This window comes from Terrapene carolina, unplaced genomic scaffold (genome assembly GCF_002925995.2).
Source record: "Terrapene carolina triunguis isolate 2854851 unplaced genomic scaffold, T_m_triunguis-2.0 Scaffold210, whole genome shotgun sequence".
In the NCBI taxonomy this organism is placed as follows: domain Eukaryota; kingdom Metazoa; phylum Chordata; order Testudines; family Emydidae; genus Terrapene; species Terrapene triunguis.
In genome coordinates, this window is record NW_020664561.1 from 19,615,483 (window position 1) to 19,642,284 (window position 26,802).

The 26,802-nt window shown below is 40.3% G+C and overlaps 1 protein-coding gene across 2 annotated transcripts in view; it reads right to left on the minus strand.

Annotated features, from left to right (window-relative positions):
- The window catches only part of LOC112118229 (BMP/retinoic acid-inducible neural-specific protein 3), a 299,851-nt gene that overhangs the window by 126,189 nt on the left and 146,860 nt on the right, over positions 1-26,802 (minus strand). Inside the window, exons 2-3 of one of the 2 annotated variants that reach the window (XM_024216458.2) lie at positions 24,436-24,626; positions 5,249-5,439 (exon numbers count right to left, since the gene is read on the minus strand). In XM_024216458.2, coding sequence (XP_024072226.1) covers positions 5,249-5,439; positions 24,436-24,626 — 382 coding nt within the window. The remainder of the gene's footprint in view (positions 1-5,248; positions 5,440-24,435; positions 24,627-26,802) is intronic. The other variant, XM_024216460.2, reaches the window with a different exon arrangement.

A 26,802-nucleotide genomic window follows, 5' to 3' on the forward strand; every position in this document is an offset into this window, starting at 1 on the left:
TCCAGTTCCATAAATTAGACATCAGGGATGGACAGAAAATGTGATTTATCACTATAATTTTCTTGTTGGGAATGTGAAAGTTGATATACAAACTTATCAAGTGTTAATTGTTCTGAGTGCAATGGATATCACCTTCACATTGTTATCTGAAGGACAAAGTGTACTTCATTAATATTTTCTGTTTTCTGCAAATAAGCTGAAATTCTTTTCCCTTGGAAGCTTAGAGAGCAATGTCTCATCTGTGAACTGGAAGCAGCTTAGGAATTCTGCGGGAGGGACACCCGCTCTTGCACAGATTAGGAGGTAAGTAAGGATGAAATGCTCCCTATGGAACTCCTACAGTGGATCAGCTATGGAACCCCTAAAGTGGATCCGAGCTAGGCTAATTCCTGCACACCTTACAAAGTCAGTAGTAGCTTTTTCTTACTTCCTAACCCCTTAAACAAGACTGAGGCAAGGATTTATAGGAGCCATTCTGTCAGCTCATTATTGTTATTGTTGTTGTTATAGTTGTCATCTAATATTCTGTAGCATTTACTAATGTGTTTAGGAGTGAACGATGCCTGGTGGTTCAAATGGTTTGTAGTGCATGATTTTTCAAAGTACAAACACTAGTTTTTGTAGGTGATTCAGCGGGAATGAGATGTGTAGAGTGATCTGAATAAGGTGAAGGTGGAGGCTTAATAAACAGATTTTGAAAAGGCATTCTTAGCATAAGGGGAATCAGTGACAGGTCAGATATGTAGACCTGGCCTTTATGATGTTGAGCCTAAATGGAAGAACAAAATATTTGATCTTGATGCATGGTGCATTAAGAAACCAGTGAAATGACTCAGTGTGGATTGTGTGGTTGAAGTGATGGCAAAAAGCTGATTTGGTGGCAGTATTGTACCTAAATGTACTTGCATTAGCTATGTGGTCTTTATTAACTTCACTTTTTGTAAGAGAATGAAGATGTATGTCAATTCTACTTTGTATGCACTGGAAATTTTCAGAGGCTTATAACTCACACACAATTTTCACCTGTGTATACAAGGATCCTTTTCTTCAGTAAGGTTTATTACTATGCTAAATTGCAGCTTTCTATCCCTCAGCCAGTTTGGTAGTAGAGCTATTCAAAACAATCTTGCCATTACAGATGGTTGGAAAGTTTTTGTCAAGGGATCACAAGGGTCATCTAGTCTAACCCCCTGCCAAGATGCAGAAGTTGTTGTGTCTAAACCAGGTGTCCTGCAACCTTTCAGAAGTGGTGTGCCGAGTCTTCATTTATTCACTCTAATTTAAGGTTTCACGTGCCAGTAATACATTTTAATGTTTTTAGAAGGTCTCTTTCTTTAAGTCTATACTATATAACTAAACTATTGTTGTATGTAAAGTAAATAAGGTTTTTAAAATGTTTAAGAAGCTTCATTTAAAATTAAATTAAAATGCAGGGCCCCCCGGACCGGTGGCCAGGACCCAGGAAGTGTGAGTGCCACTGAAAATCAGCTCGCGTGTGCCATAGGTTGCCTACCCCTGGTCTAAACTATCCAAGACAGATGGCTATCCAGCCTCCTTTTGAAAACCTTCAATGAAAGAGCTTCCACAACCTCTCGAGGCAGTCTGTTCCATTGTCCTACTGTTGTTACAGCTAGGAAGTTTTTTCCTGAGATTTAGTCTGAATCTGATATGCTGTAATTTGAACCCATTGTTTCATGTTCTTTCTTGCCACACAGGGCAGGACATCTCAAACTTTTTTATGGCAGGCTTTCAAGTATTTGAAGACTATCATGTCCTCCCCTTAAATTCTTCTTTTCCAAACGAAACATACCCAGTTCCTTCAGCCTTTGCTCATATGGCTTGCATTCTATCCCTTTGATCAACTGAATTTTGACTCAACTGAATTTTTGTTTTTGTTTTTTTGCAAAATTCTATCAATTTTGATAAAAATTTGTTTAGGAAAAATTGGCTAAAAGTTTCAAAAATGTCCTGGAACAAAAAGGTATATATTTTTTTTCCATTTCAAATTACTTCCTTTCAAAATTCACTTTACTTTGTATTTTTTTAAAAAGGAGAGGGGGTCAAAATCAAAACTAAACATTTCAAATTTATTGCAACAAAATGTTTTTATTGAGCCAAAATGAGTTTCACTACTGCTGAAGCTCCTGTTATAATATATATATATTATATATACACACACACACTACAGAACATGCATTACATGGCCTGTAAAAAATAACATATGTTCCTGTGACTCCTGAAAAATTTGAAGTTTACTAAACTCCAGATGTTATCCTCTGTGGCAAGAAAAGTTCTTGTATCTGAGTCCTAATCAACGTTAGTCTCTAATATTATAATAATATGTAATTTCTAAATTAAGTTTACATAAACTTCAGAAATTTAGATTTAAGGCTTAAAGTCACTGTGCTGCCAACTCTTTCCATTTTATTATAAATATTTGGAGTTTTTCTTTAAGTCCGAGCACATGGAATCATTTGTTTATGTAAGAATCTGAGGGGCTGTGTCTGTAATATTATATATACACATCAGTTTCTAGCCCTGATGATTGCAGAGAAAAGCTTGAAAGCATGATCCCTAAATGCTCAAAAACCAGAAGGCAAAATCAAACATGGACAATGTATTATTATTTTTTTTAAATCTCATGGTTTTTAAGTTAACCTTTTGATTTCTACAAACTTGGCTCTTTTTTTTTTAATGATTGTAGCTGGAAATATTTAAGTCTTCTGCAATGCTTTAATATTGTTGAAGTTTTGGAACAGTAGATGACTTTTCTTGCCATGGACTGCAGTAAAAGTGCATGAATTACAGTGTTTAACTTGCATCCAGACTTCTGATTTTATTTTTAATATCCGCTAGTGCCTTAACATTATTTTAATGTACATTTTCCCTGAATTTATTTTTATCATTTCAATACATTGGTTTAAAGAAATGGGGAAAATATCACATATAATACTCATTTTAAAATCTGATATACATTTAACAAACAAATCATGAAGCTGAAAATTGTGAAACTATAGCTAAGATTTTCAAAGTCATCTCAGAGATTGGATGCTCAATTTCCATTAAATGTAATGTGAATTGTAACTCTCTAAGTCTCGAGTTTCCAACTTGTCAGTAATACATTTATTTATTTGTTTATTTATTGTAATTATTTGATCCATTTCCAACACATCACATAAAATAAGGATTTTAGACACTTTTTAAAAAAATATGGGGTGAATTTGTCACCCCTTCTCTGGCACCTTATCATCAAATAAATGTGCCAGAATGTCATCAAGGAGCTCTAAATGCTCTGTGTCTAGCGGGGAAGGATTTCGCTGGCACAGGCCCTGTGTAAGACAGTTATAAGGCTGCCTTCAGAGGACCCACTTACTATCACTGACCTAGGGAGTGGAGATTCTGAGCAACACTGTGGCCCATAGCACAGACCAGGGAAGATGTTGTAACTTAGAAAAGTCTAAATTATCCAGCATCTGGAGCACATCAGGATTGGGAGTGCACAAAGATGTCTTAAAGCCATCAAACCCACAGACTGTGAATTCTGTAGAATTTCACACATGCTATTTTAGGCCCTGATCCTGTATGATCTGCCACAGGTGCAGGGATCTGCCTGTGAGGTGGGTTTTGTAGGATTTGGACCCTATTCTAACTGCAACATCAATGCAATTTGTATAAATAAAATGGCTGAGAGATAAGATCACAACTTGGGTGTGACAACAGTCAACTCTATTTGATACCCCTCTACTTTAAAAGAACAAATGCAGCATTTTGAAAAGTTGTGAAAAAACAAACATATTTCCTTTCCGTCAGTGCTCTGTCATTTCAAATTTCAGATAGCATTAAGTTTTTCTAGAGAATAAAATGCTCTGAAAATGGAAATCGGTTATGCAAATGCTAACAGACCCTCAATCAGAGTGATAGTATTGCATAAACAATTTCATACACTGGTATTGTCACATATGATGTGTACCATTTTCTAGAGGCCTGATGCAGTTGATTACCTAAATCAGACATGTGTGATCTTGAATACCTTCTTTGTAATTTGCAGATGTGTTGATGGACTATAGTTTCCATTTGTATGCATGTCATGAATGGTGATGGGGTTGGGGGCGAACGAGGTGATTTTGTGCTGTTTGCTAAAAACTTTGTTATATAGTTAGCACTCATTACCCAAGTCATTATCTGCATCTGCCAATGTTTAAATTTCTGCTGATTTCTTCTGTGGGTCTTTTCAATATAAAGAAAAGGCCTCCTTTCTAAAGATCAGAGAGAAGTCTATTTTTAAATTTACTTCAAATCTGCATACTACATAACACTGAAGGACAAAAATAATAAGACACTTTGTACTACGACACTGTAAATAATCAACTAATATAGTTGAAAACCAGAAATTGTTAATTAAGGGCTAATTCAAAGCCCCCTCAAGTTAAGGGAAAAAATCCTGTTGACTTCAATAGATTCTGAAGTAAAAGCTTTATAATGAAGGCACCTCCTATTAAAAGTACAGTTCAATTTGCTTCTCTATGTCTGATATGAAATCCTGTCCTGAGAAGCTATTTCTACTAAGTCGACTCACGCTAACCATTTCCATTAAAGATGTGTATTATTTCTACACTTGTTTTAAAAGCACAGCTGGATAGCTGTACAAATGCATAATTATTGCTTCATACAATACATACACAGATACCTACACCCCTTGGGGATGCAGAATCACTGGGGAAATCCTAAGGCAGTTGAGTAAGCAGGCTTGGCAGGTGCTTTGTGCTGGAATACTAGCGCAAAGCCTGTGTAATGGAGGAGAGGATGTAGCCTACAATATTTTAGACTAATTAAGCTGGGTCTAAAATTCTCTAGAATGGGAACATGAAAGGGATACATTTTTCAAAAACAGGTGTCTACGATCAAATGTATGGATGATGATAGATAAATAAATAAATAAATAATCACTGGGAAATTGCAAATTGTGAATGAGAGCATTTTTACACACAACTGCATGGTCAGCATTTGCAAGTTACTTAGGCACGTTTTTTTAAAAGTCTGAAAGGATAACAACATGCAGTAAAACTAACTATCTGTGTAACTGAAATTATATAATACTTAATTTAAAGTGCAGGACATGGAAATTAACTAAGATTTATTTCCTAACAAGTCTGTTTTATCAATGAAATCCCAGGCATGTCTGGTAAGGGGAGGATCTACTTAATCTGTGAAAATGTTTGCAGCTAGACTCCAGAATGACTTCTCATACCTTGATGGCAGTGGAGGCAATTTGAATATGGTGAAGTCTACGGAGAGTACTGTCCCTGTCAATGAAATAAGAGGCTGCCAGTTGGTGCAGAGTCTCCAGAGTCACAGAAGAACTGTTGGTGCTGGGATCACTTCCTTCTGATCGCTTACTCAGCTTCCGCTTGTCCACAAAAATTGTGAGTGACTCCTCTCCTGTATAAACAATATATTAAAACAATCAGTTACATCGTCCAGATCTCTTATTTTGCCTGAAATATGTTGCAAGGCCAATGGTGTTAAAAGTTAGTGTGTAAAGATAGGCTCCTAAGAAGGAGAGTTTTTAAAGCGTAAGTGGCAGGCACCAAACTCCCATGGAAGATAAGGGCCTAACTACTATTTGTACCTTGAAAACACTCGTGGGAGGTCAGGGCCTAACTGTCGTTTGTCTTTGAAATTCTCCCTCTTAAGTCCATATTTAGGCATATAAGAAAGAAGCCTAATTTCCAAAAATGCTGAGCACCAAGCATTTTCAAATGAAGTCAACAGGACTCGTTGGGTGTCCAGTGCTTTTGAGAATCAGGCCACTTGTCTAGTTGCATCAATTAAGCAGGTTTGAAAATTTAGGCCTAAAAATGTAATGCCATTCTTCTGGCACTTATTAGAAATCAGTTAGAAATCAGAAGAAAATGACAATTTTCATATTTCTGGTTCCTTAATTGACTGTATAATAAAATGATAAAAACACAATAGGCCAAATTCAATCCTTGTGTACCTCCAGTGTTTCCAGTGGAGTTACACCAGGAATGAGTTTCCTTCAAGGGATCCAACCTTACTTGCTTATCCTCAATATATATTTTTCTGCAGATTTAGTTTGCATGAGAGCTAGATTTAGAGGCTGACTCCAAACCTTTATATTTATTGTATTAATTGCTTATACAACAGAAAAATACCAGTATTATACGTTAGACCTGACTTTATTATGATATTTTGGTTTTTTTTTACTATGTCTTTTCATACATTTCTGGTCTGGACTCAAAGCTAGGTACCCTATTATACATGTGGACTGAAGTGTTTGCTAGTAAACATTGTTGTATTGGAACCATCTGTAATATCAGGTTATTACATTTTTCAAGGGTCGGGGATGGCTAGTTCTCTCTTGATGCCTTTGCACCACTGCAGCAACACAAAGCTGAGCTAAACCGAATTTAGTCAACAAGTTAAGGTAAGTTTACAACGGCTTTGCATCATCACCACTGAATAGTGCAAAGCTAGTGGAAGAGGTATCTTGCCTCAGGCCTCTTTTACATAACATTTTGTAACTGGAAAAAAGACTTCCAAAGTGGAGCTATGTTTACAAATGCAAAGAGAAGATCGACGAGGACTGCTACATAAGAGGTTTACCTGTTCTCCTATTTCTTTTAGTTCCTTTTCTTATAGAAAAAATCCTACAGGTTTTAGAAAATTATGTCCCTGCTGTAGATTTCTGTAAGATTGTTAAAAACAAAACAGCCTCCCCCGAATATCATTCTCTACTAAACTCTTAAAATAATTTCTATACAGCCTTTTTGATAAGATTACTGTTAAATTTTATAGAAAATTTCCATAAGGTTTATGTTTGCTTCTCATGGAAGAGGTTTTTTTTTAATTTGATACTTTACGATGAAAATCTGTGTTCCGCTGACTTCTACGGGATGAAGATTTCACGCTTAGTTTTGTGATGGGTTTAAATGAAATCATAAAATGCCACTGCAGAAAATAAGACTTAAAAGTAAGAATCTGGTGATGTTGTAGTAACATTTCCTCCTGTTCTACACAAGTCCAAGTTAATCAAAAACTCACCTTTTAAGTCTCTAGTTGCTAATTTTGGATTTTCAGAGTTTAATCTGCCCATGAATTGAATGAGCAATACCAGTTCACCTTAACTTTAGATGCCAAGTATCTACACAGACTACTGTTTCCTCATTCCCAGAAGGGAATCTCTCCCATTATAGTCAAAGTTGATGCTTGTACTAGTTTCGTTGCATACCCATCTGTTGTGGTGGCATTATGCCCATTCACAAGATGGTATGCCAATTTCAAGTGGGCATATGTGCCAACAAATATAGCTGTAGAACGATAATGTGTGGGATGCAAAAATTGACATAAACTCTAAAAGAATATACTGTTGGTGGCAACAATTCCAAATTAAGAACACATGTTTCAGTGCATGAGATCACATCTGTTGACACTTGTAACGATTATACAGTCAGCAAATACCTTTTGACTGGAAATTTCATTTCTAATTCTTCATTTGGAGAAGGAAAAGTATTTTCATGTTAATCTAAGACAATCAATGGCATCTATAATATTTTTTCCTGAAGGCCACTATCCTGGAAATTCACATGCAATGCTAAATCCTATAGTCCCTACTCTGCCAAAACTACCACACATTGAAGGGGAGTTTTGTCTGAGTTAAGACCAGCAATGTTTGACCCAAAATACTGGTTTTACCCTGGAGCAGACAACTGTCACCTCAGAGTCTTACCGATGGATTTTCTGAAGTGGATCGAATGGGCAGAACCTGCCAGAATTCAGCCCATTGTATTTATGCTCTTCCTCCTGCCATTACCTGTAAGATGGATGTTTGTACATAGCTTGAGCTGCAAGGAAATGTGAATTCTCTTAGCCTCCATAGATACTAGGATTGTTCCCCTCTAGTTCCCCAATCTCTCTGTTATCATAAGTGGACACAGAATTACTTTTTACTTAACTGCTGTTACAAACTGCTGTACATCAGTAGCAAATGCTTGTGGGGAGGGTCAACAAAGCCTATTGGATCTTCCTGGGATATAAAAGAGACGAGAATTTGGCCCCAAATTATTTTTAACAGATTCTGGCTCCAGGATACTTATTGTCATGGTTCAAATATAGCTGTAAAATAGTTGTACAAACCATGCCACAAAATTATAACTATGTTAAATCACTTTACAAGATATGGAGTGACAGACTGAGTTGAGGGCTAAGCCTCAACCTTTTACTTTGTGTAATTACTCAAGCGATTTGCTGAGCCTTTTGTCTTCCATGTGACAACCGCTTCATGATATTTGGAAGGGACAGGAAGGATACACAGCAACTTGTTTGAGATAAGTAACTGTCAATGAGAAAGGGAGTGTCCAGCATAATGCATTGGGGAAAAAAAAGTACAAAAAATCCCTGCAGAAATCAGGGAAATTCCCCACAGATTTTTCACTTTTCCTGCAGTTCTCTCTTAGCCCTAATGAGGTGTTTTTCCTTTAAAGTGACTATCACAATGAGCTTGATCATCCTTCCATTTGAAATCAACAGCAAAACTACCAATCCATTGCAAGATAAATGACAACATCCCCTCAAACTTGAAGAAAATCTTTGCAAAATCCCTTGATTTTCTGCATATTTTGCTATTATTTCTCTTTTCAGTAGCCATTTTTAAAGCCTCCTAACTATTCTACAATAGTAATAACTAGAGCTGATTGAAAACTTTTTCAGTGGAAAATTGGATTTATGACCGAATGGAATTTTTCACAGTCTGCTTTTGATAGAAAATGTAGGATTTTTTTAATGTAATATTTCAGCAAAAAACATATGAAAATTTCTATGGCTAATATTGACCAAAATGAAAGTGTTATTTTCAAAAAAAATTTGTAGGAAAAAATATACTTGGCACTTGGCTCTAGTTAGCACATCATCCTATTATCACAGTCTGGTTCAAGTCCATTCTTGCCTTGTGTGAGGGATGAGGTGAGGGTTATCATGGCAAGCAAAACGTGCTCATTCCTACCTCTCTACTCTGTGTTCTGCTTCCTGAGAAGTACACTTTGTTTCAGATCCACTGCAAAGAGCTGAATATTTTCACTGAATCAACTCAAACAAAACTATGTTTTGTCCAATGTTAAGCTCAGGCATGCAAGATTCTAGAATAATATTGATTCAGGGACATGCTGCAACTGTTTAGACAAGAGGATCTAACAACATTTTTCTCCCTTAGCTCATGATAAAACAGATATAACTGTACATATTAAAATGTATTTATTAATACTGGCTGGGACTTTCAAAGAAAACTTAAGGAATTAGACATCCAGCTCCAATTGAATTTTAGTGGGATTTGCACATGTTACTCCCTCAGACTCCTTTGAAAAGCTCAGCCATTATTATAATTATGTACATTTATATCCCAGTAGCACCTAGAGGCTTCAACCAGTTTGGGGCTCCATTCTCATAAGCACTGTATAGGCAGATAGTAAATGACAGGCTCTGTCTGAAAGAACGACTCACAGAGAGAAGTGAGGGACTGGAAGAGCTTTACATTAGATAAATAAAAATGGTTTCTTATAATTTAGTGCTCGATTCTGCCCCCCTTTCTCACTGTGAGTAGTACCTTGTTCATTGGGCAGTCCTATTTGAAATCTATGGTGACTACATGAGGAATTAGGTGCTACTCAGCCTGAGAAAGAGGGGGTGGGGTAGAAATTTGTCCTAAGAAAGGAGGAAACACTGCATGGCAAACGAGTACTTTTCTGGAAATGTTTGTAATTGGTCCTGAAATCTATACTGTGTATAATGATAGGATAGCACAAAGTATCATATATGTATATGTCTAGGATGTGTTGAAGAGTTTTTAAGAGAATCCAGGACTATCTTCTCTCAAGAAATTTGGAATTGATTCTCCTTTACACTAAGGTCCCCATATACTTGGGGCCTTAGAGTGTGTGTAAATGTCCATTTTAGGCCCCTTTACTGGTTAAAGTGATGTAAAGGGCCATTGGTGTAAATGAGTGTCAGGACATTTGTTTTGGAAAATACCTGCCACAAGGTGCAATATGGGACATTTCAAAGGTAAAATAACTCCTCGTCAGAAGTATTCTTATGAATGCAACTCTGGCAAGGCTGATTTGGCATTAGCCAGATGGGGTGATCTACATTAAAAAAAAACACAAAAAACAACAACAACAAAAAACAGAAATTCCCAAATCTTTCTTCTGTTTAGTTTCAGAATTGGAAGAAGGGGGCTCCCATCTGTGGGGATGTATAGCTCCCGAATCGCCAGCCCACGGGCGCGGCAAACTGCTCCCATGGCAACGAGGCAGGAGTGACCTTCACCCCCGCGTCTGTGTTTGGGAAAACCTTTTGGCTGATTTGATTGTACCCTCGCAGCTGGTGTTCACGCGCACAAGAAATGGGTTTGCTATCTTGTGTAATTGTACACTGCATGTTTTCTTCATGCACAAGAATGTAACCACTAAGAAGAGTTGTAAACAAAGTAAGGAGAGAAATAAAAACCCCAGGAAAAGTTTTCCTGGAGGCTTTTTGGCTTGAAGCTTTTGAAGCTCTCTGGCTACCAGAAACCTGGTGTTCTATTTCCTTTCCTGTGTCGTCGCCACATCCATCTACAGCACATGTCTGCAGACTTTGTAAATTAGTTTCCGTGAATCGTATCTAATTTATGAGTTTAAATTAACAGACACACACACACACAACCAAGTCTGAATAGACTTCTCTGTCATATCTGAAACATGGATGAATCTTTCTTACCAGCTGTAGTCTGCAACCATGAAATAGGCTAAGAAGACATCTAAGCATTAGCTAAAAAATAGATGTGATTTAGAAAACTATTCAAGGTTATGAGTCTTAAGAACAGAAAAGGATTAATGACAGTGAATAATCCTTTTTTTTCTTTTTCTTTTTTTTTTTTTTTTTTTTGTATTCAGCATCAAATCCACACAGCCGTGCTTCCTGCAATCTCTAAAAGCAGTATTTTCTCTCTGGTTTACAAAATTCGGGAGGCAGATTGCTTCAGTTTCCCAGGGTAAAAAAGACGTAGCATAAAAATACATTTTGTTCCTGCTCACAAAATAACTCCATATAATCCAATAATTGGTTCAAGAGATTAGCAAACCCTCTATGCTGATGTTTTATTACCGTGTAGCTGCTGTCATTAACAGATATTCGTCAATGGGTAGTGACTGACATTCACACTATAGATTGACCTTCGCCCAATATATTCTGATGTCTCCTCAAGCCCTGGCATTTACAAGACTCTTATTTATTCTATATATTTAATTATTTCTAGATTTATAAAACATATTTTCCAGGATTTATAATTTGAAATTTAAACTCTTCAACTGAAACAAATTTTCTGCATGCTGTCTCTCAAAAAATGCCTGCAAAACAAGAGTGGGTGTTTGAAAATTAACATTCAGATATAACCAATTTGTGGCCATTTAACTGGGAAAAAGCTGTACAATAGCTTATAAATGGCATTCAAAAGTAAAGAATTAAAGCTGTGTGGGTCTTAAGAACGTCTTCAGGAATTATTTAAATAAGAAATGCAAATAGCCAGCATTGATACAAGTAGTCTTATAATAATACTGTAACTGCTATAACTACATATAAATGTCTTTGGCTGGGGAAAATGCATTTTTATAATGTGCAACAACAAATATTCATATGATTTAAGTACTTAGAACTATTATCTGCCTCAAGTAACTTAGATGTATTTTTGAGCTGAAAGACTATCTTCTTATACCCTCTTCCTGCTGGTAATAAAAGGATCATAAAGCTGTGTTTCAAATTATAGTTAAAGACTGAAATGTTATAGGTATGAATTAAGTGATACTGTCAATAAGCAGGAAGCTCAGTGATTACATTTGCAAGACAAAATTAATTTTTTATTTATACCCATATGTCCTCAATAATTATCAGTGTAGAGCTCTGTACGCGTGTGCCTCTCGTATTTGGTGCAAAGGTTGTTCGCCTGTGACATTGTTAAAAGGTTCTCATTAAAGAGAAATCACAGGATAACTGTAACTTTATATTGTATGAGGCATGGAAATTAACAAGTTAGGACCATCTTTTCCTGCTGACTTACGTTCAGTTGTTTCAAAAAGTAGGTAAACTAAGCCTAGACCAGATGTGCCAACATTTCTATGGTAATGCTGATTAACAGTATTTTATTCCAAACATTTAAGCTTTAAGTGTGTAACATAATTTTACAGTAGGACTTGAGTAGGACTGACAGTACATTTTTAGCAGGAATTGAAACTTTCTATTGTTGAATTGTACAGCCACAGAGTTAAATACTGCAAAGTGAAAAGTTTCTGCAGAACAAATGAGTCTAATGAGAAACTCATAAGTTCCTGTCCCATATCATATGTACCACATGGATAATTTAGGACCAGATTCTGCCTCCCTTCTTTATAAATGAGTATTCATGTTTAATTGAAATCAGAGCCAGATCATCACTATAGATTGTCATAGCTCCATTGAAGTCAATGGACACCAGCTAAGGAATTTTCCTGTTGTCTGTATGCAAAGTAACATACTGCTCACCATGAACATGAGGTAAACTCTGTCCTTATTATTCAGTTTGTAGCATAGTAAGAGTGTCAATGGAGCTATACATATGTACATATGGAGCTAAACTCAATGGAGAGAAAAATGGCAGGACATTTATTAAACTGATCTGTTATGGTCCATCAAGATTGTGTGCTATAAAGATGAAATTTCTCTTTCTCATTTGGTTCTTGAGGCCTGCAACATCAGAGAGATGATTTCTGCCAGAGGGATATGAACATCGTGCTTCTCAGTTACAGAATTCTACTCTCTGACTAGGAGCAACACTGACAAGTTCTTCTCTACAGCAAATAAACAAATGTCAATCCCCTTTACTCATTTGGCCTATTACACACTTCTGGCTGGCCCCAATTTCATAACAAGCCCCTGGCTCCACCAAACATCCTGCAAGTTAACTTATCTAAAACTGCTATCAAACTAGTTGAAGAAAAAAGGATCCTCTATGTATCTACTGTCCTCATCTCCCATAGCACTAGAATAAGATCTTCATCTCCCCAGGAACAGAAATAGATGCCTTTCACGTGTAAATTAACATTTATTTTTACACTCCTACATCTCCAGGCCTATACATTTGCTGAGTCACCAATGTCACACATTTCCAAGAATCCTGTGCTAAATCTTACACTTCTATAGTGGGCACCATTAAAAAGCTCAACATCCATCTACACCTACTGCATTGTGGCACCTGAGATATCACAGTCATTCCCAATTCCACAATGAAGGAAACAGGACCATACTGATATATAAGATCTCAGATATACCTGTGTGATAATTGAGTTGGGGGTAGACTGACTGTGCACTTATATAGAGTAATATGGAAATCTGAATTTGTATTTCATTGTATTTTGCACCAAAAAAAAATTACAATATTCAGAGGAAAAAAGTGGTGACCTTTTGCGTTGTGTGCTGCTCAAAGGAGAATCTTTGCATGTCCTGGGCCTTTCAGAGCTTCTAGGCCAAAGCCTACATTAAATTTAAAAATAAAAATCCTTTTAGACTCCTCTTGCAGATTGTCATGCTGAAGGGACTGAGGGGGCAATTCACTCATTGCCACTTTTCTAATTTGGGGCTGGACTGTAAATGTACACTCCAGCCTGGATAAGGAGGCACTGTGTTGCCCCAGGAGTTGGGGAGCAACTAGATTCCACTGCACAGACTGGCACAGTGGGGAGGGGGACACTTGGCTCCACTCACACACCTGTGCGAGGTTACCTCACAAGTTCCGGACATTCAGATGGTCCATGCAGGGACAGGCGGGGAAACTCATGATTGACCCTTTGTATGTCTCTGATGCCTGGTGGGTTAGTGTAATATACCACAACGTCCTTCTAGCCATTACAGTGTTGCCCGTGTTGCTTTCCATTATGAGATATTTGACTTTCCTTAACCACTTAGCCACAATTTCTAAAAGAAATAAGAACAACTAGAAATGCTGTCTTCCATGTTATAACAACATGAAATATTGTATAACTTCACAGAGGTCTCATTTTAGAATGCCCTAGAGGAGTATATTTCTATGTTTGTGAATAAAGAGTTGGGAACATTTCACAGACAACCATGTTCAAGTGTTCCCTTTATGGTCAAAAAGGGATATGCATGCAAGCCAAGTGGTCGCAGAGGCACACAAATCTTACTGCAAGGTCAGTCATTTGCCAAGCTTTCGTTTATGCCCATGAATACAAATGTTCAGGAGCACTATTAAAAAAAGAAATGTGCATATTTGGCTTTGGCTTTTCTTATCAGAGAGTATAAAAGCAATAGCCTTTTCAGAGGCATACTTAAAGGAAAGGTAAGAGTGGTATTATGTGGGTGGGGACTACTACAGCTATATGTTAATAAAGCAGGGAAGTGCATGTTTTAGGATTCCCCATATACTCTAACCCCAAAAGGAATTCTAACAACAGAAAAGGGGACTGTGTGTATGATATTAGGTGTCACTTGACAACAATCTTATAAAATACTATTTTCCTGAATTTCGTTTAGATGGTTTGATTTTTCAAATGTACTCAGTGCCCGCTGCGCCAAAGCCAATGGGAAATGTAGGTGTACTCATCACCTCTGAAAAATGAGGCTGTCTCTCTAAGCCCAAGTCCCCTAAAGTCAATGGAAAGGTTCCCACAGTCTTCATTTGCCTTTGGGTAGTGTTTTGTATATTACGCTGGGATTTTCAAGTGCCTTTGAAACTCACAGCTTCAAGGTTTAAGATGAAGATGAAGCTGCCCACCAGCACGGCAGGGGTTAAAAAGAGTCTTTGGGCCCAGTGAGCCTTTCCCCATTAAACTTGCAATCAATGTCAGGCATAGAGTGGGGAGAAAAGGAGAGAGCCTGACTCAGTTCAGGGCTGGCTGGCAAAGAGGCAGGTGCTAGCTGTTGCTCTCCCTGAGAGTAAGGGTCACTAGCATAACAGCCAAGGCAGCCACCAGGGAGTATGTACTGTCTCCCCAGCCAAAGGAGACTGCGGAGGAGACCTAGGAGCCTAAGGGAAATGAGGTAACTGAGTGACTGAAGCTCAGAGCCAATGTGAGGTTCAGCCTCACCAAATGTATGGCTGCCCTGCCCGAAGGAGCTTGGGACCATGGCAGAATGCTGTCCAAGACACATGTGAGGGCACTATGGGAGGCCCAACTACCCCAGCAAATGGGACTATAGGGAACATGCCCCCAACTGAAGCGACAGTGATAGGAAGTAGCCCAGAGTGGTAGATTTGAGACTGGGAGGGCCCCTTGTTTAGGTTTCAACTCATGCAGGACACTGGGCTGGGTCTCAGTGGAGTGGGAGGGCCCGAATCCCCTGACCCCACTGCCTAGATGACTGAGGCACCTTGACCAGGGAAATATGGGGGTGGTGGTCAAGGGGTGCCCAGCCCTCCAAGCACCTGGTTACAGGTCTCCTCCTCAAAAGGCATTGAACAACAGCAAATTATTTGTGGTCCGTGAGGGATACAGATGCTCAGTACTTCTGATGGATCAAGCCCTATCATTTTTACTCTGTATTAGCAGAATTCTAGTACATGACCCAATGTTGAACAATCATTTTCAAAAAATTATCTTTTTCCCCAATCTGAAAAGCTTCCAGATATAGAACTCCAATAGAAGGAAACAAAGGTCCCCCACAAAGAGGATTTACAGGATATGGACTTTAGTGTTGTATAATATTTTCTGAATAATTATCAAATATGTAGGGTCCTCCTAACCTCATTTCCATCAATGGACATTTTACCACTGCATTCAATGGAGTCAGGATGTCACCTCTAGGGTCTAAGTACTGTCCCTGTCCTGGAGAGCTCACACTTTGCTATGGGAAATTACCAGCAATCCTGGAAGTCTTGTATCAAATGAAGTGTCAGTAACCGATAGCTGATCAACACAATAACAAGTTGTGCTTAGATGTCAATTAAATTATGATGTATTTGCCACAGAAGTGCTATTTCTTAAAATGATGATATAATTTAATGTTTTGTTTTAAATTATTAAGGTGGCACAGAAATTCAACATACTTCTGGAATGCTCTTTTCCAAGATCACATTTCAGTTGTTATGGAGCTCAGATATCAGCCAAAGGAGAATAGGGTTACTGTCATTTTATTAATATATAGTTGGAATTCAGTTATGAAATGTATTAAAGAAAACCATTCCTCAGGTGAATAAGGGCTTTTGACAAGATTGCCCTGTAAGAAGAATACTCAATCACTGGAATTATCTTTAATATAATCACCCACCAAGGAATAAAACTGCATCTCTAAAATGTTATTTCACTTTGTAATGTCTGGTTGGGTAATCCTGTGTGCTAATTCTCTTTTATGCAGAACAATTTATACTCTGTATTTAACACTAAGCCTCTATGATGGAGTGTATAAGCTCCACGTGGGGGAGCCAAGGGTTAACAAGCTGCTTTGGGCCCAGAAGGCCCTACCCAGCTGTACCTGCTGGGCATCCTCACAGTGGAGGCAGAACTTAAAAGGGAGCCACCCTGCTCAGTCATGGTGAACAGAGCAAGGGCGTAGTCCTATGCTGTTAGCACCTGCAGAGAGGCCAAAGGAGCTCCTCACTGCCTGGACCAGACCCTGCTGCTGAGCTTCCAAAGCTCATGGAGACCGGGAATGGTGGGCCACGACTGAAGGAGAAGAGCCTCCAGCCCACATTCAGTGAGAACCTAAGAGTCTGCAAGCCAACCTCTATTGTGACTTTGGAGGGATAGAGGCCATGGTACGAGGTGACCCAGGGAGCAGGCTTAGTGGCATCCACCCTGCAGGCCATATATCCAACCTGCTAGTCACACGGCCCTGGGTTGGAACCTGGTGGAGCAGGGAGGTCCTGGGTTCCCCTACTGCTAGCCACACAGACTCTCACCACTGAGCAATGCAGCTGGACTTGGACCCAACCAACCCCCACCCCCACCCAACAGCCCCTATCCTAGAGTTCTTCAATCTATTGTGAAACTGGATCCTAGTTAGACACTGAACCATCAGTTTCCAAAACATGACATAGGGATGTAGGTACACAGCTTGCATTATTGTTACATATTTGGCCCATTTTGAAAATTGTAGTTTAACAGACTAACTGTAGCCTGATTCTCAGGAAGATGGAGCAATGATACGTGGAATATACAGCAGACAAAGTAGCTTAAAAATGTTTTCTAGCTGGAAATCCATTTGTTGATGGACTGCCTTCTGTTGATGCTGCATCTTTCAGCTACTATAATTGGGCCCAATATTTGAATGAGTTGTAGTAGGGAGTCTAATAGTCACAACAAAATGTCATTCTGCTTAATGACTAAATATTGTGGAGCAGCCTTCCTGAGATAGAAGGATGGCAAAGAGCAGAGAACTTAGGCAGAACTAGGGTGACCAGACATCCCAATAATATCGGGACAGTCCCGATTTTAAGTTATTTGTCCCGCATCCCGACCGTACATCAGTCAGGATGCCCTTTGTCCCGATATTTTGGTTTGCAGTCCGGGATCACACATACCTGGGGTCCCGGGCTGGCTGCGCTTACGTGGGGCAGCTCCTGCCTCCAACTAGGGAAGTGGCCACTGGCAGGAGCCTGCGGTGTGAATTCCTGAACATGACAAAGCTGGTGTCATACGTGCTCAGTATACCAGTAAGCAATGCGTACACAGAGTGTGTATTTTCAATCATGAAAGATGCATGGACTGATGTCTGGTATCGAAGCAGCATAGACTTGGTGTGGAGCCAGCAGGCTTGGTGGGATCTGGGGGCACAGCACAAACGGAGCAGGCCATGCCAGGGCCCCTTCTGAGTGTGGGCCTGGCGCCACTGAGTCACCATTGTAAACCCAGTACTGAAAAGACTGCCCTTTCCTTGAGCCTGGGAACAAAAGTCACACTTCAATGCAGCTGTCACCTGCCAGCTCTTTGTGACCAGCCTTAGCACTGCACTATATCCAAACCCGCTGTTGGAGAAGGAGCTTTGGTATCCAACCGATCCAAAGTGAACTGAAGTCACCCATTTATTTTAAGGGGCAGGAGCAGCACCCCCAGAAAGCTATGCCATCTGGGAAACTCACTCGGCAGCGACAACAGAGGAAAACCCACCCCAACCAATTGAGCCCGGGTGGCAGCTGACCTCCTCTCCGGCCCAGCCCCAGGGCTGGAGTGTTCCAATGACTCTCAGCACCCAGGGCTGAGTGACAATCCTGGAGTGGAACCACTTTGCACTTGGGGCACCCCTAAGAAGGACTGGGCAGGTCAGCTTGCAGGGAGACCTGGCTTGCAGAGCCAGGCAGGGAGTCCCCTGCAGCCAGCTGCGTGGATGCAGCGGAAGGGCTAGAACTGCCAGCTCTGAAATGAGATGCGGCTCTGTGCTCGATGGGGGAGGCTGCTAGAATCGGAGAGTTGCCATTTCAAAGCTTTTCTTTCACTACCTATTTTTGCATGGGGGAAGCAGGGGCAAGTGCCCCACAGAGGTAATAGTTGCATCCTCCCCCCAGCAGAGTGTGTGCAGACCGGTCCACCTAGCTCATGGCAAAGCAATGAAAAGGAGGCACCTGCCTCTGCACATGCTGATTCCACCCAGGGCAGGTCGGGGCTGAGCACTGCTAAGCTGCTGCCCAGTTCACTTACCCACATTGGCAAGCAGGGATTGTACCTGGCAGCGTACATCTGCTTGATCATAGAATATCAGGGTTGGAAGGGACCTCAGGAGGTCAGCTAGTCGAACCCCCTGCTCAAAGTAGGACCAATCCCCAATTTTTGCCCCAATCCCTAAATGGCCCCTCAAGGATTGAGCTCACAACCCTGGGTTTAGCAGGCCAATGCTCAAACCACTGAGCTATCCCTCCCCCCGATGTACAATTGGGATGCCATTTGTCCTGATATTCAGGTGAAAATTAAAATTTGGTAGTGAAATAGAAAATTAGTCGATTGGGAATGTCCCATTAAACCCGATTGTGCTGTTATCTACTGGCAATTTTGGTTTTTCAGGTTGTTTTCAGGTGTAACGCAATTTACAGTAGGGATATGTAGTTTACAATTCTGAACCACAGTGCATAATGTAGGACAAACTACAGTGGGCACGTAATAACACATAAGAAGCACAGAGACTACACAGTTCTTTTCAGTGACTAGCTATCTAGCTAACGGTCTTCAGCCGAAAACTCCACCCGAAATGGCAACGGCAAGGGAGGAGTCAACTACCAAAAAAACAAAAAAGACAGTGCAGATACAGGACAGAATAGGAAACCCGCTTACACCTGGATTCAGAAATCCTATGAGTGTGATTCAAAAACCTTTTGTAAAGCATGCAGGAAGGAATTTAGCATTTGCCATGGCGGTGAGTCTGATGTTAAGCATCATGCTAATTCAAAAAATCATGAACAAAACACCAAGACACAAGAGCAATACCCTGGTCTCACATTTTTTCAGCAGGCCAAATGAATCCTTCAGTAACAAGGTTATCACTGCTGAGCTAATTCAAGTTTACCACACAGTAGTTCATCAACTATCACTCGTGTGACTGTGAACTTAAACTTGCGCCTACCTTGTATCCAGATTCAATGATTGTGAAGCATTTCAGCTGTGGCCGGACTAAAGCGGAGGCATTGATCAAAAATGTGCTGTCACTGCTCTCAACAGAATTTTTAAAAGACCTTAGCAAGCCAGACGGTCCCTATTTCTCAGTTGCCACAGATGCATCTAACAAGGGCAATGTGAAAACTTTCCCCTTATCGCTGAGATACTGGACACCCGAACATGGGGTCCACGATAAACTGTTAGACTTCTATGAGCAAAGGGAAGAGACTGCAGAGGCAATAAGGAACACATTACTTGAAAAACTTGTGACACACAAACTAGACCTAAACAAAGTGTCTTCCTACTGTGCTGATAATGCAAACGTGAATTATGGAAAGCGACAATCAGTGTACCAGAATTTAAAAAGACAAAACAAAAATAGCTTGCCTGCAAACTGCCCTGCCCATGTTGTGCACAACGTAGTGAAACATGCTAGCAATACCCTACAAGTTGACATTGAGACTCTGGTGATTAAGATGTTCAATCATTTCAGCAGTTCTGCTAAGAGAGTAGCAGCACTGAAGAATATGTTTGACTTTGTGGATATGGAGTATGCCACTTACTGCGCCACATTCCGACACGCTGGTTGAGTCTTTTCCCAGCTGTAAATAGGCTTGTAAATATGTGGCAGGCTGTTAAGTGCTACTTTGTTTCCCTGGGCAGTGACAAGTGCCCAAAATCTCTATGGATGCTGTTCTCGGTCATGGAAAACAGTGAACAAAGTGAGGGGCCTAGCAAAGTTGATGTGCATCTGTTTTTCCTCCAGAAAGTCCTGAAAATCTTCAATGATACTGTGCTCTGTTTGGAAAATGAGAGTATGACAGCATGTTAGGTGTATGCCATAATGAATACTCTGAGAATTAAACTTCAGCAATGGAAGAATGACAAATTCTTTGGCTCCAAAGTTGAAAATGCATTAACTGAGATGCTGCCTGTCACTGCTGCATGTCTCCAGAAAGACTTCATGAAATTTTACGATGTGTTGATCCTATATTTGGAGAAATGATTTGATTTTTCAACAACTGGCTACTTGTTCAATACCCAGTGCTCGAACATCAAAGTTAATAGGGCATTTGAATACAAGGATCTGTCTGCGGCCATGACAGCTGTAAACTTCCAGAAAACAGTGGATCTTGATCATCTCTATGATGAGTACTGAATCATCAAAGACATCAACTCCAAGTTGGAGCCTGGAAAATACTCAGTTGGGGAATTCTGGTCTCAAGTGCTGAGAAACAAGGACGGTAGCACTGAATTCCTGAACATGACAAAGCTGGTGTGATACGTGCGCAGTATACCAGTAAGCAATGCATACAAAGAGTGTGTATTTTCAATCATGAAAGATTCATGGACTGATGTTCGGAATCGAAGCAGCATAGACTTGGTGCGGAGTGAAACCCTTGTCAAAATGAATTTCTGGATGAGTTGCAAGGACTTCTACAGCTTTGTGATTGCCCAGAAGTAAGTCATGACTATGGCAAAGTCATCCAAGAAGTACTAGACTTCTGGCATGTCTGAGAGGTATGCAAATTGTGAAGTTGATTTACTGACTGAATAAAAAACTTTGCCCTTTACCCCTGTTGTTTGTTTAGTGTACAAATAAATCTGTATGTTTAAATATGGATTACAACTAAGTCTATAATTTAGTCAGGGGGACCATGACACTCACTGATTCCAGACCTCTGTGACTTAGTTTGCTTCAGCTGTCAGTGGCTGAAGTTGGGGCTGAAGGCAGGACTGTGGGCCTCCCCTCTGTGACTGTGGCTGGAGCTGGAGCCAGGGCTAGAACTGGGACCCTTCGTTCCCCCGCCCTGCAACTGGGTCTGACTTTGCAACCAGGATCCTGTGCCCCTGTCCCCGTGGCTTCTGTTGGGGGCTGGAGCTGGGGCCATGAGACCTTGCCCCATGGCTTGTGGCATGGGCTGCAGCAGGGACCGTACACCCCTCTTGCAGCTTCCTAGGGCTGTGCGCCCCCTCTCATGTCTCCAGTCGGGGCTGTGCACCTGTGGCTGTCTTCCCCCCACCCCCGCCTAATGTGTCCTGATATTTCACTCTTGCGATCTGGTCACCCTAGGCAGAACCCCCAGTGTCTTAGCCAGGGTGGGCCTGGGGGATCTGTTCTCTCCCATCACCACAATTGCCTGCAGTGAAGGAAGAAGTGTCTTGTGAATGGAGAGTCAATTATGGTCCCCATGAAACATACGTTGGGGCAACATGTTGGCTTTTTCTCCTCCCTTGGATACCAAATGTTTTTTTTCTTTTCAAAGACCTGTCCCAGAACACAATAATAGAAATCAAGGTGTGGAAAGGACCTTGAGAGGTCATCAAGTCCAGCACTCTGAGCTGAGGCAGGACCAAGTAAACCAAGACAATCCCTGGCAATTGTTTGTCCAATGTGTGCTTAAAAATCTCCGATGATGGGGATTCTGCTGTCTCCGTTGCAAGCCTATTCCAGTGCTTAAATACCCTTAAAGTGTTTCCTAATATCTCACCTAAATCTACCTTGCTGCAGATTAAACCCATTAGTTCCTGTTCTACCGTCAGTGGACATGGAGAACAATTTATCACAGTCTTCAACATATTTGAATGCTTATCATGTCCCCCATCAAGCTCCTTTTCGCAAGACTAAACATGCTCAGGTTTTTTAATCTTTCTTCATAGGTCAGATTTTCTAAACCTTTTTATCATTTCCGGTGTTTGCCTCTGGACTCTGCAATCTATCCACACCTTTCCTAAAGTGTGGCACCCAGAACTGGACACACTACTCTAGCTGAGGTCTCACTCGTGCCAGCAGAGCAGGACAATTATCTCCCATGTCTTATATACATCACTGCTGTTAATACACCCCGGAATGATGATAGCCTTTTTTTGCAACTGCATCACATTGTTGACTCATTCAATTGTTATCCACTATAACCCACAGAAGTATCCTCCAGAAGTACTACCTCCTAAGCAATTATTCCCCATTTTTGTAGTTGTATATTTCATTTTTCCTTCCTAGATGAAGTACTTTGCACTTCTCTTTATTGAGTTTCATCTTGTTGAATTCAGACCAATTCTCCAATGAGTCAAGGTCATTTTAAACTCTAATCCTGTCCTCCAATGGATGTGCATACCCTCCAAGCTTGGCTTTATCTGCAAATTTTATAAGCATACTCTCCACTCCACTATCCAAGACACCAATTAAAATATTGAGTACTGTAGTACCAAACCCAGGACTGACCCCTGTGCAATCCCATTAGATACACCCTCCAAGTTTGACAATGAAAAGTGATAATTACTCTGAGTAAAGTTTTTCAACCAGTTGTGCATCCACCTTGCAGTAATTTCATCTAGACCACATTTCCCTAGTTTGCTTATGAGACTGTCATGTGGGACTGTTTTCAAAGGTCTTATTAAATCAGGGTATAACACGTCTACAGCTTCCCCACTAGCCAGTAGGTTAATTACCCTGTCAAAGAAGGAAATTAGGTTGGTTTGACATGATTTGTTCTTGACAAATCTATGTTGGCTATTCCTTATATTCCTAGTATCCTTTAGGTGCTTACAAACTTATTGTTTAGTAATTTGGTCTAGTATCTTGCCAGGAATCAAAGTATCAATACCGAGCCAGTATCATAACTGAGCTCAGCATGGATGCAATGAGGAATTGGGCCTATGAACTTCATTGTTTTGAAGGCCAACTGTTTTTGTCCAATTTCCAAATTTCATAACTGAAAAATTGGAAATGTGTATGTTATTCACTTGCAAATAGAACTATTTTTGACTAAAAATGCAAAATGTCATGCCTTTGAATTTCTGCAAAAATGTTTAAAAATGTCCAAATAAAATGGTTTTGTAGTGGTTGATTGAACATAAGGTGAGCAAAATGATGTTTAAGCATTGACCATTCAAGTGTGGGCCATGGTTAGTGTATTTGTCTCTTTTGATTTATAATAATTCTAGAGAACACTAGGTTATAATTATACCCCAAGATGAAGCACCCTACATTCAAGCTTGAGTACTGGCTTGTAGCATTCATAATATTTTAAAAATCTTTTGTTCAGGCATCACTTCCCATTCCTCATGAAAGAAATTATGGATCCAACTGGACCCTCCCACAGGAAAAGTGATGGGAGGGGACTAGAGAAAAGAAATTCTTCATAAATTTCTCCTTTTAGAGTTTCTCCCCAATTGTTCCATTGAAAGGCTCCCTCGCTATTAGAATAAAGGCCAGTCCACAGATACATCTGCCTGTAGGCCCTGTGTTTCTACAGTGGTTCTGTCCCCCTGGTGGCCCATCCACCGATTTCCAACAGTAGAGAGAGGGTTTCTGCAGTTAGTGGCTGCACCACAAGATGTCTGTCTTTAAGGAAGGGAGTTTCCCAACCACACAGTGTGGTCTGTGAAATGGCAATACAGCATAGGCTGTATTATCTTTCCAGAGAATCTCTCAGAGAAAGGGAAGGAACAATGAACATCTCCTTGGTTTCACCATTCTCCTACCTCTTCCTCCCATGGAGAGCATACTGCCTAATTCCTCCCTTGCATGGGTCTTTGAACCCAGTGAGACCCCACTCTGAATCCAAGGCAAGGAGAAAGTGATGTTGCAGAGGTAGCTGAGCCCCTCTCTTCCATACAAGACAGAGACCTCAGACCTTCAGGGATCAGTCAGGCCTTATGTTCTCAGCTAGAAAAGTTCAATGAAGGATTTAATATTAATGGTATTGATAACATAAAAGTAGCAATTTATACCCACTCTGACTGTCTGTGGTTAATTTCATAATGGAGCTGTATGCATAATGAAGTTTTTTCAGATCACTGACCATACCTCCCAAGGTAGCTGACAGTAGGAAATGTGTCCCATATTTCTTGATAAGGTTCTCTGTGATTTGCTGAAGGGTTGGGCGACGTCCTAGTAGTCTTATGTTGCGAAAGAATTCAGGTGCGAGAGGCAGTGGGGAGCCAAGGAAATTTCTTCTTTCAACAGCTAGATTGTTTACTTTCCAGCGGCCAAACTCTCTGTAAAACAAAACAATTCTCATTCAGAAATGCATCATTCAGACAAATGTTTTCATTTGCAAAGTACATCGCTCTGTTGCCTAGCTGGGGGCAATGTATTACAACAAGCTTTGCTTGTGATACTCTGTCATGGATTATATACATAGAACAAGCACGAGTATTATTTATTAGAAACGGAGGGAATACTCCATAACAAAATTGTCATCTGGAGAAGAAATAAATAAGCCACTTAGGATGCACCAGTTTCTATTGCTTTTGTTCAGCCTGTGATGTGACCATAATTCCAGAACAACTTGATTTTGTTAGGCACTGAATATAAATTCAGAATTATACAAAGTTCAATATAAACTCCGTTTTTTTGTTAGCACTTTGTAAAGGAAATTAAAAATATCATTTTTAAAAGCACAATTTCTTTTGCACAATAATCCGCCTGTCTACTTTAGCTCACTACTTTAAAGGCATTAGAAAGACACAGTCAGACTCCATTTGGCCAAGCAGAGATCTTGCTGAAGTTTCCGGCACTTTTGACCCTGATTTTGAAACATATTCTTCAAGCAGTTCAGATTCTTGGCAACATAATGCACTTTCTTATGTAAAGATGAAGCTAAACAAATTCAAAGACCATATTCAACAGGCACCCATCCCCCATTCCAAAATAAATCAGTGATAGAAATGAAAGCAAACAAGTCAATTAAGCAGTAATAAACACATCTTTTATTCATTTACTTACCAATTAAGATGCAGCAGAGAGATATTAGCAAAAGGACATGTTGTCCTCAAAATTTAATCAAGGGACTATTTTTATTTCTCAATGTCTGCAGTAGCTTTGCCTTTATGAAGAGCTTTTGTTTTGGTTTTGTCTTGCTTTGTTTTTTGCTTCAGAGTAAAGTCATGGTCTGGTTTGTGGCTACTACAGTGATATAACATATGGGCTGCTTTTTAGGGTAAAAGGATTGTCACTTGGATGGATATGTCAATTATGGGTTCCCCCTCCCCTTTTGAAATGATATCATGTAAAAGCAAAAATTCATTTCAGAGTGTTTGAAAAACCCTACAGAAGGTCCCAGCTAAATAAAGAGATGACTTATATTTTCATAATACAAAAAATCCAAAATGCAATAAAGATTGTGGGCTGTAATACAAAATGCAAGGCAAATGGCTAACTAATTAGAATGGCTGGGACAGGTCATGTGATAAATAGCACTTTATTTTCTATTTGCCAAATTATTTGGAGTCACAAACTTCTCCATCAGGAAAGAGTGCACAACACCAGTGGTCCATGGACCATAGTTTAGAAATCACTTTAACCCTTTTTTCACTTTTTTCAAAGATTGTCTCCCACAAATGTACTCTCTTCTGAAGCAGACATAAGGCTGTGACAACATGTACCATCACAAATCTCGACTGCTCCTGCACTATTGAAATGGATTTTGTTCCCTTTAAGTTAATACCAAAATAAATTAACAAAACATTTTTTGTCTTACAGAAGTAAGCCCTACCTATTGAATAACTGAATACCCAAATCCTACATACCACTTTGTTGTGCTTGGCCAGAGATGATTATATCAGGCCTGCACAACTCGTAAAGCGGTGAGGGCCATATTACTCCACAGAAAATAGCTGAGGGCCGAAACCCTCCGACAACCCCCCCCCAGCGTCACCCAGCCCCCCCGAAACACAACCCCCCTCCCAGCGCCGCCCGCCCCACGGAAACAACCCCCCCAGCACCGCCGAAACACACACCCCCGCGCCACCTGCCCCACGGATAAAAACCCTCCTTCCCCAGCGCCGCCCCACCGAAACAGCAGTATTGAACCTCGGTAATATGTTATAGTGGGCCCCTAAGGTAGTATAATTAAGGTAAAAGAAAAATGTCTTTTTGCTAGAAGTAAAATAAGATCTTCCCCCCACTTTGTAATCAATTGCCCTGTTGAATGAATGAGGTGTGAATGAGGAAGGCATGGAAGGCAGGCACCTACAGACAGCTGCAACCCTTGGAGAGGGCAGGGCTGGCTCTAGGATTTTTGCCGCCCCAAGCAAAAAAATTTTTGGCCGCCTCCCCTTTCTTTTTCATGTCCCTCTGCCCCCAGCCCCACCCCAACTCTACCCCTTCCGAACCCCTTCCCCAAATCCCCAGCACCGCCTCCTTCCCCGGCGTGCCACATTTCTCCCCCCC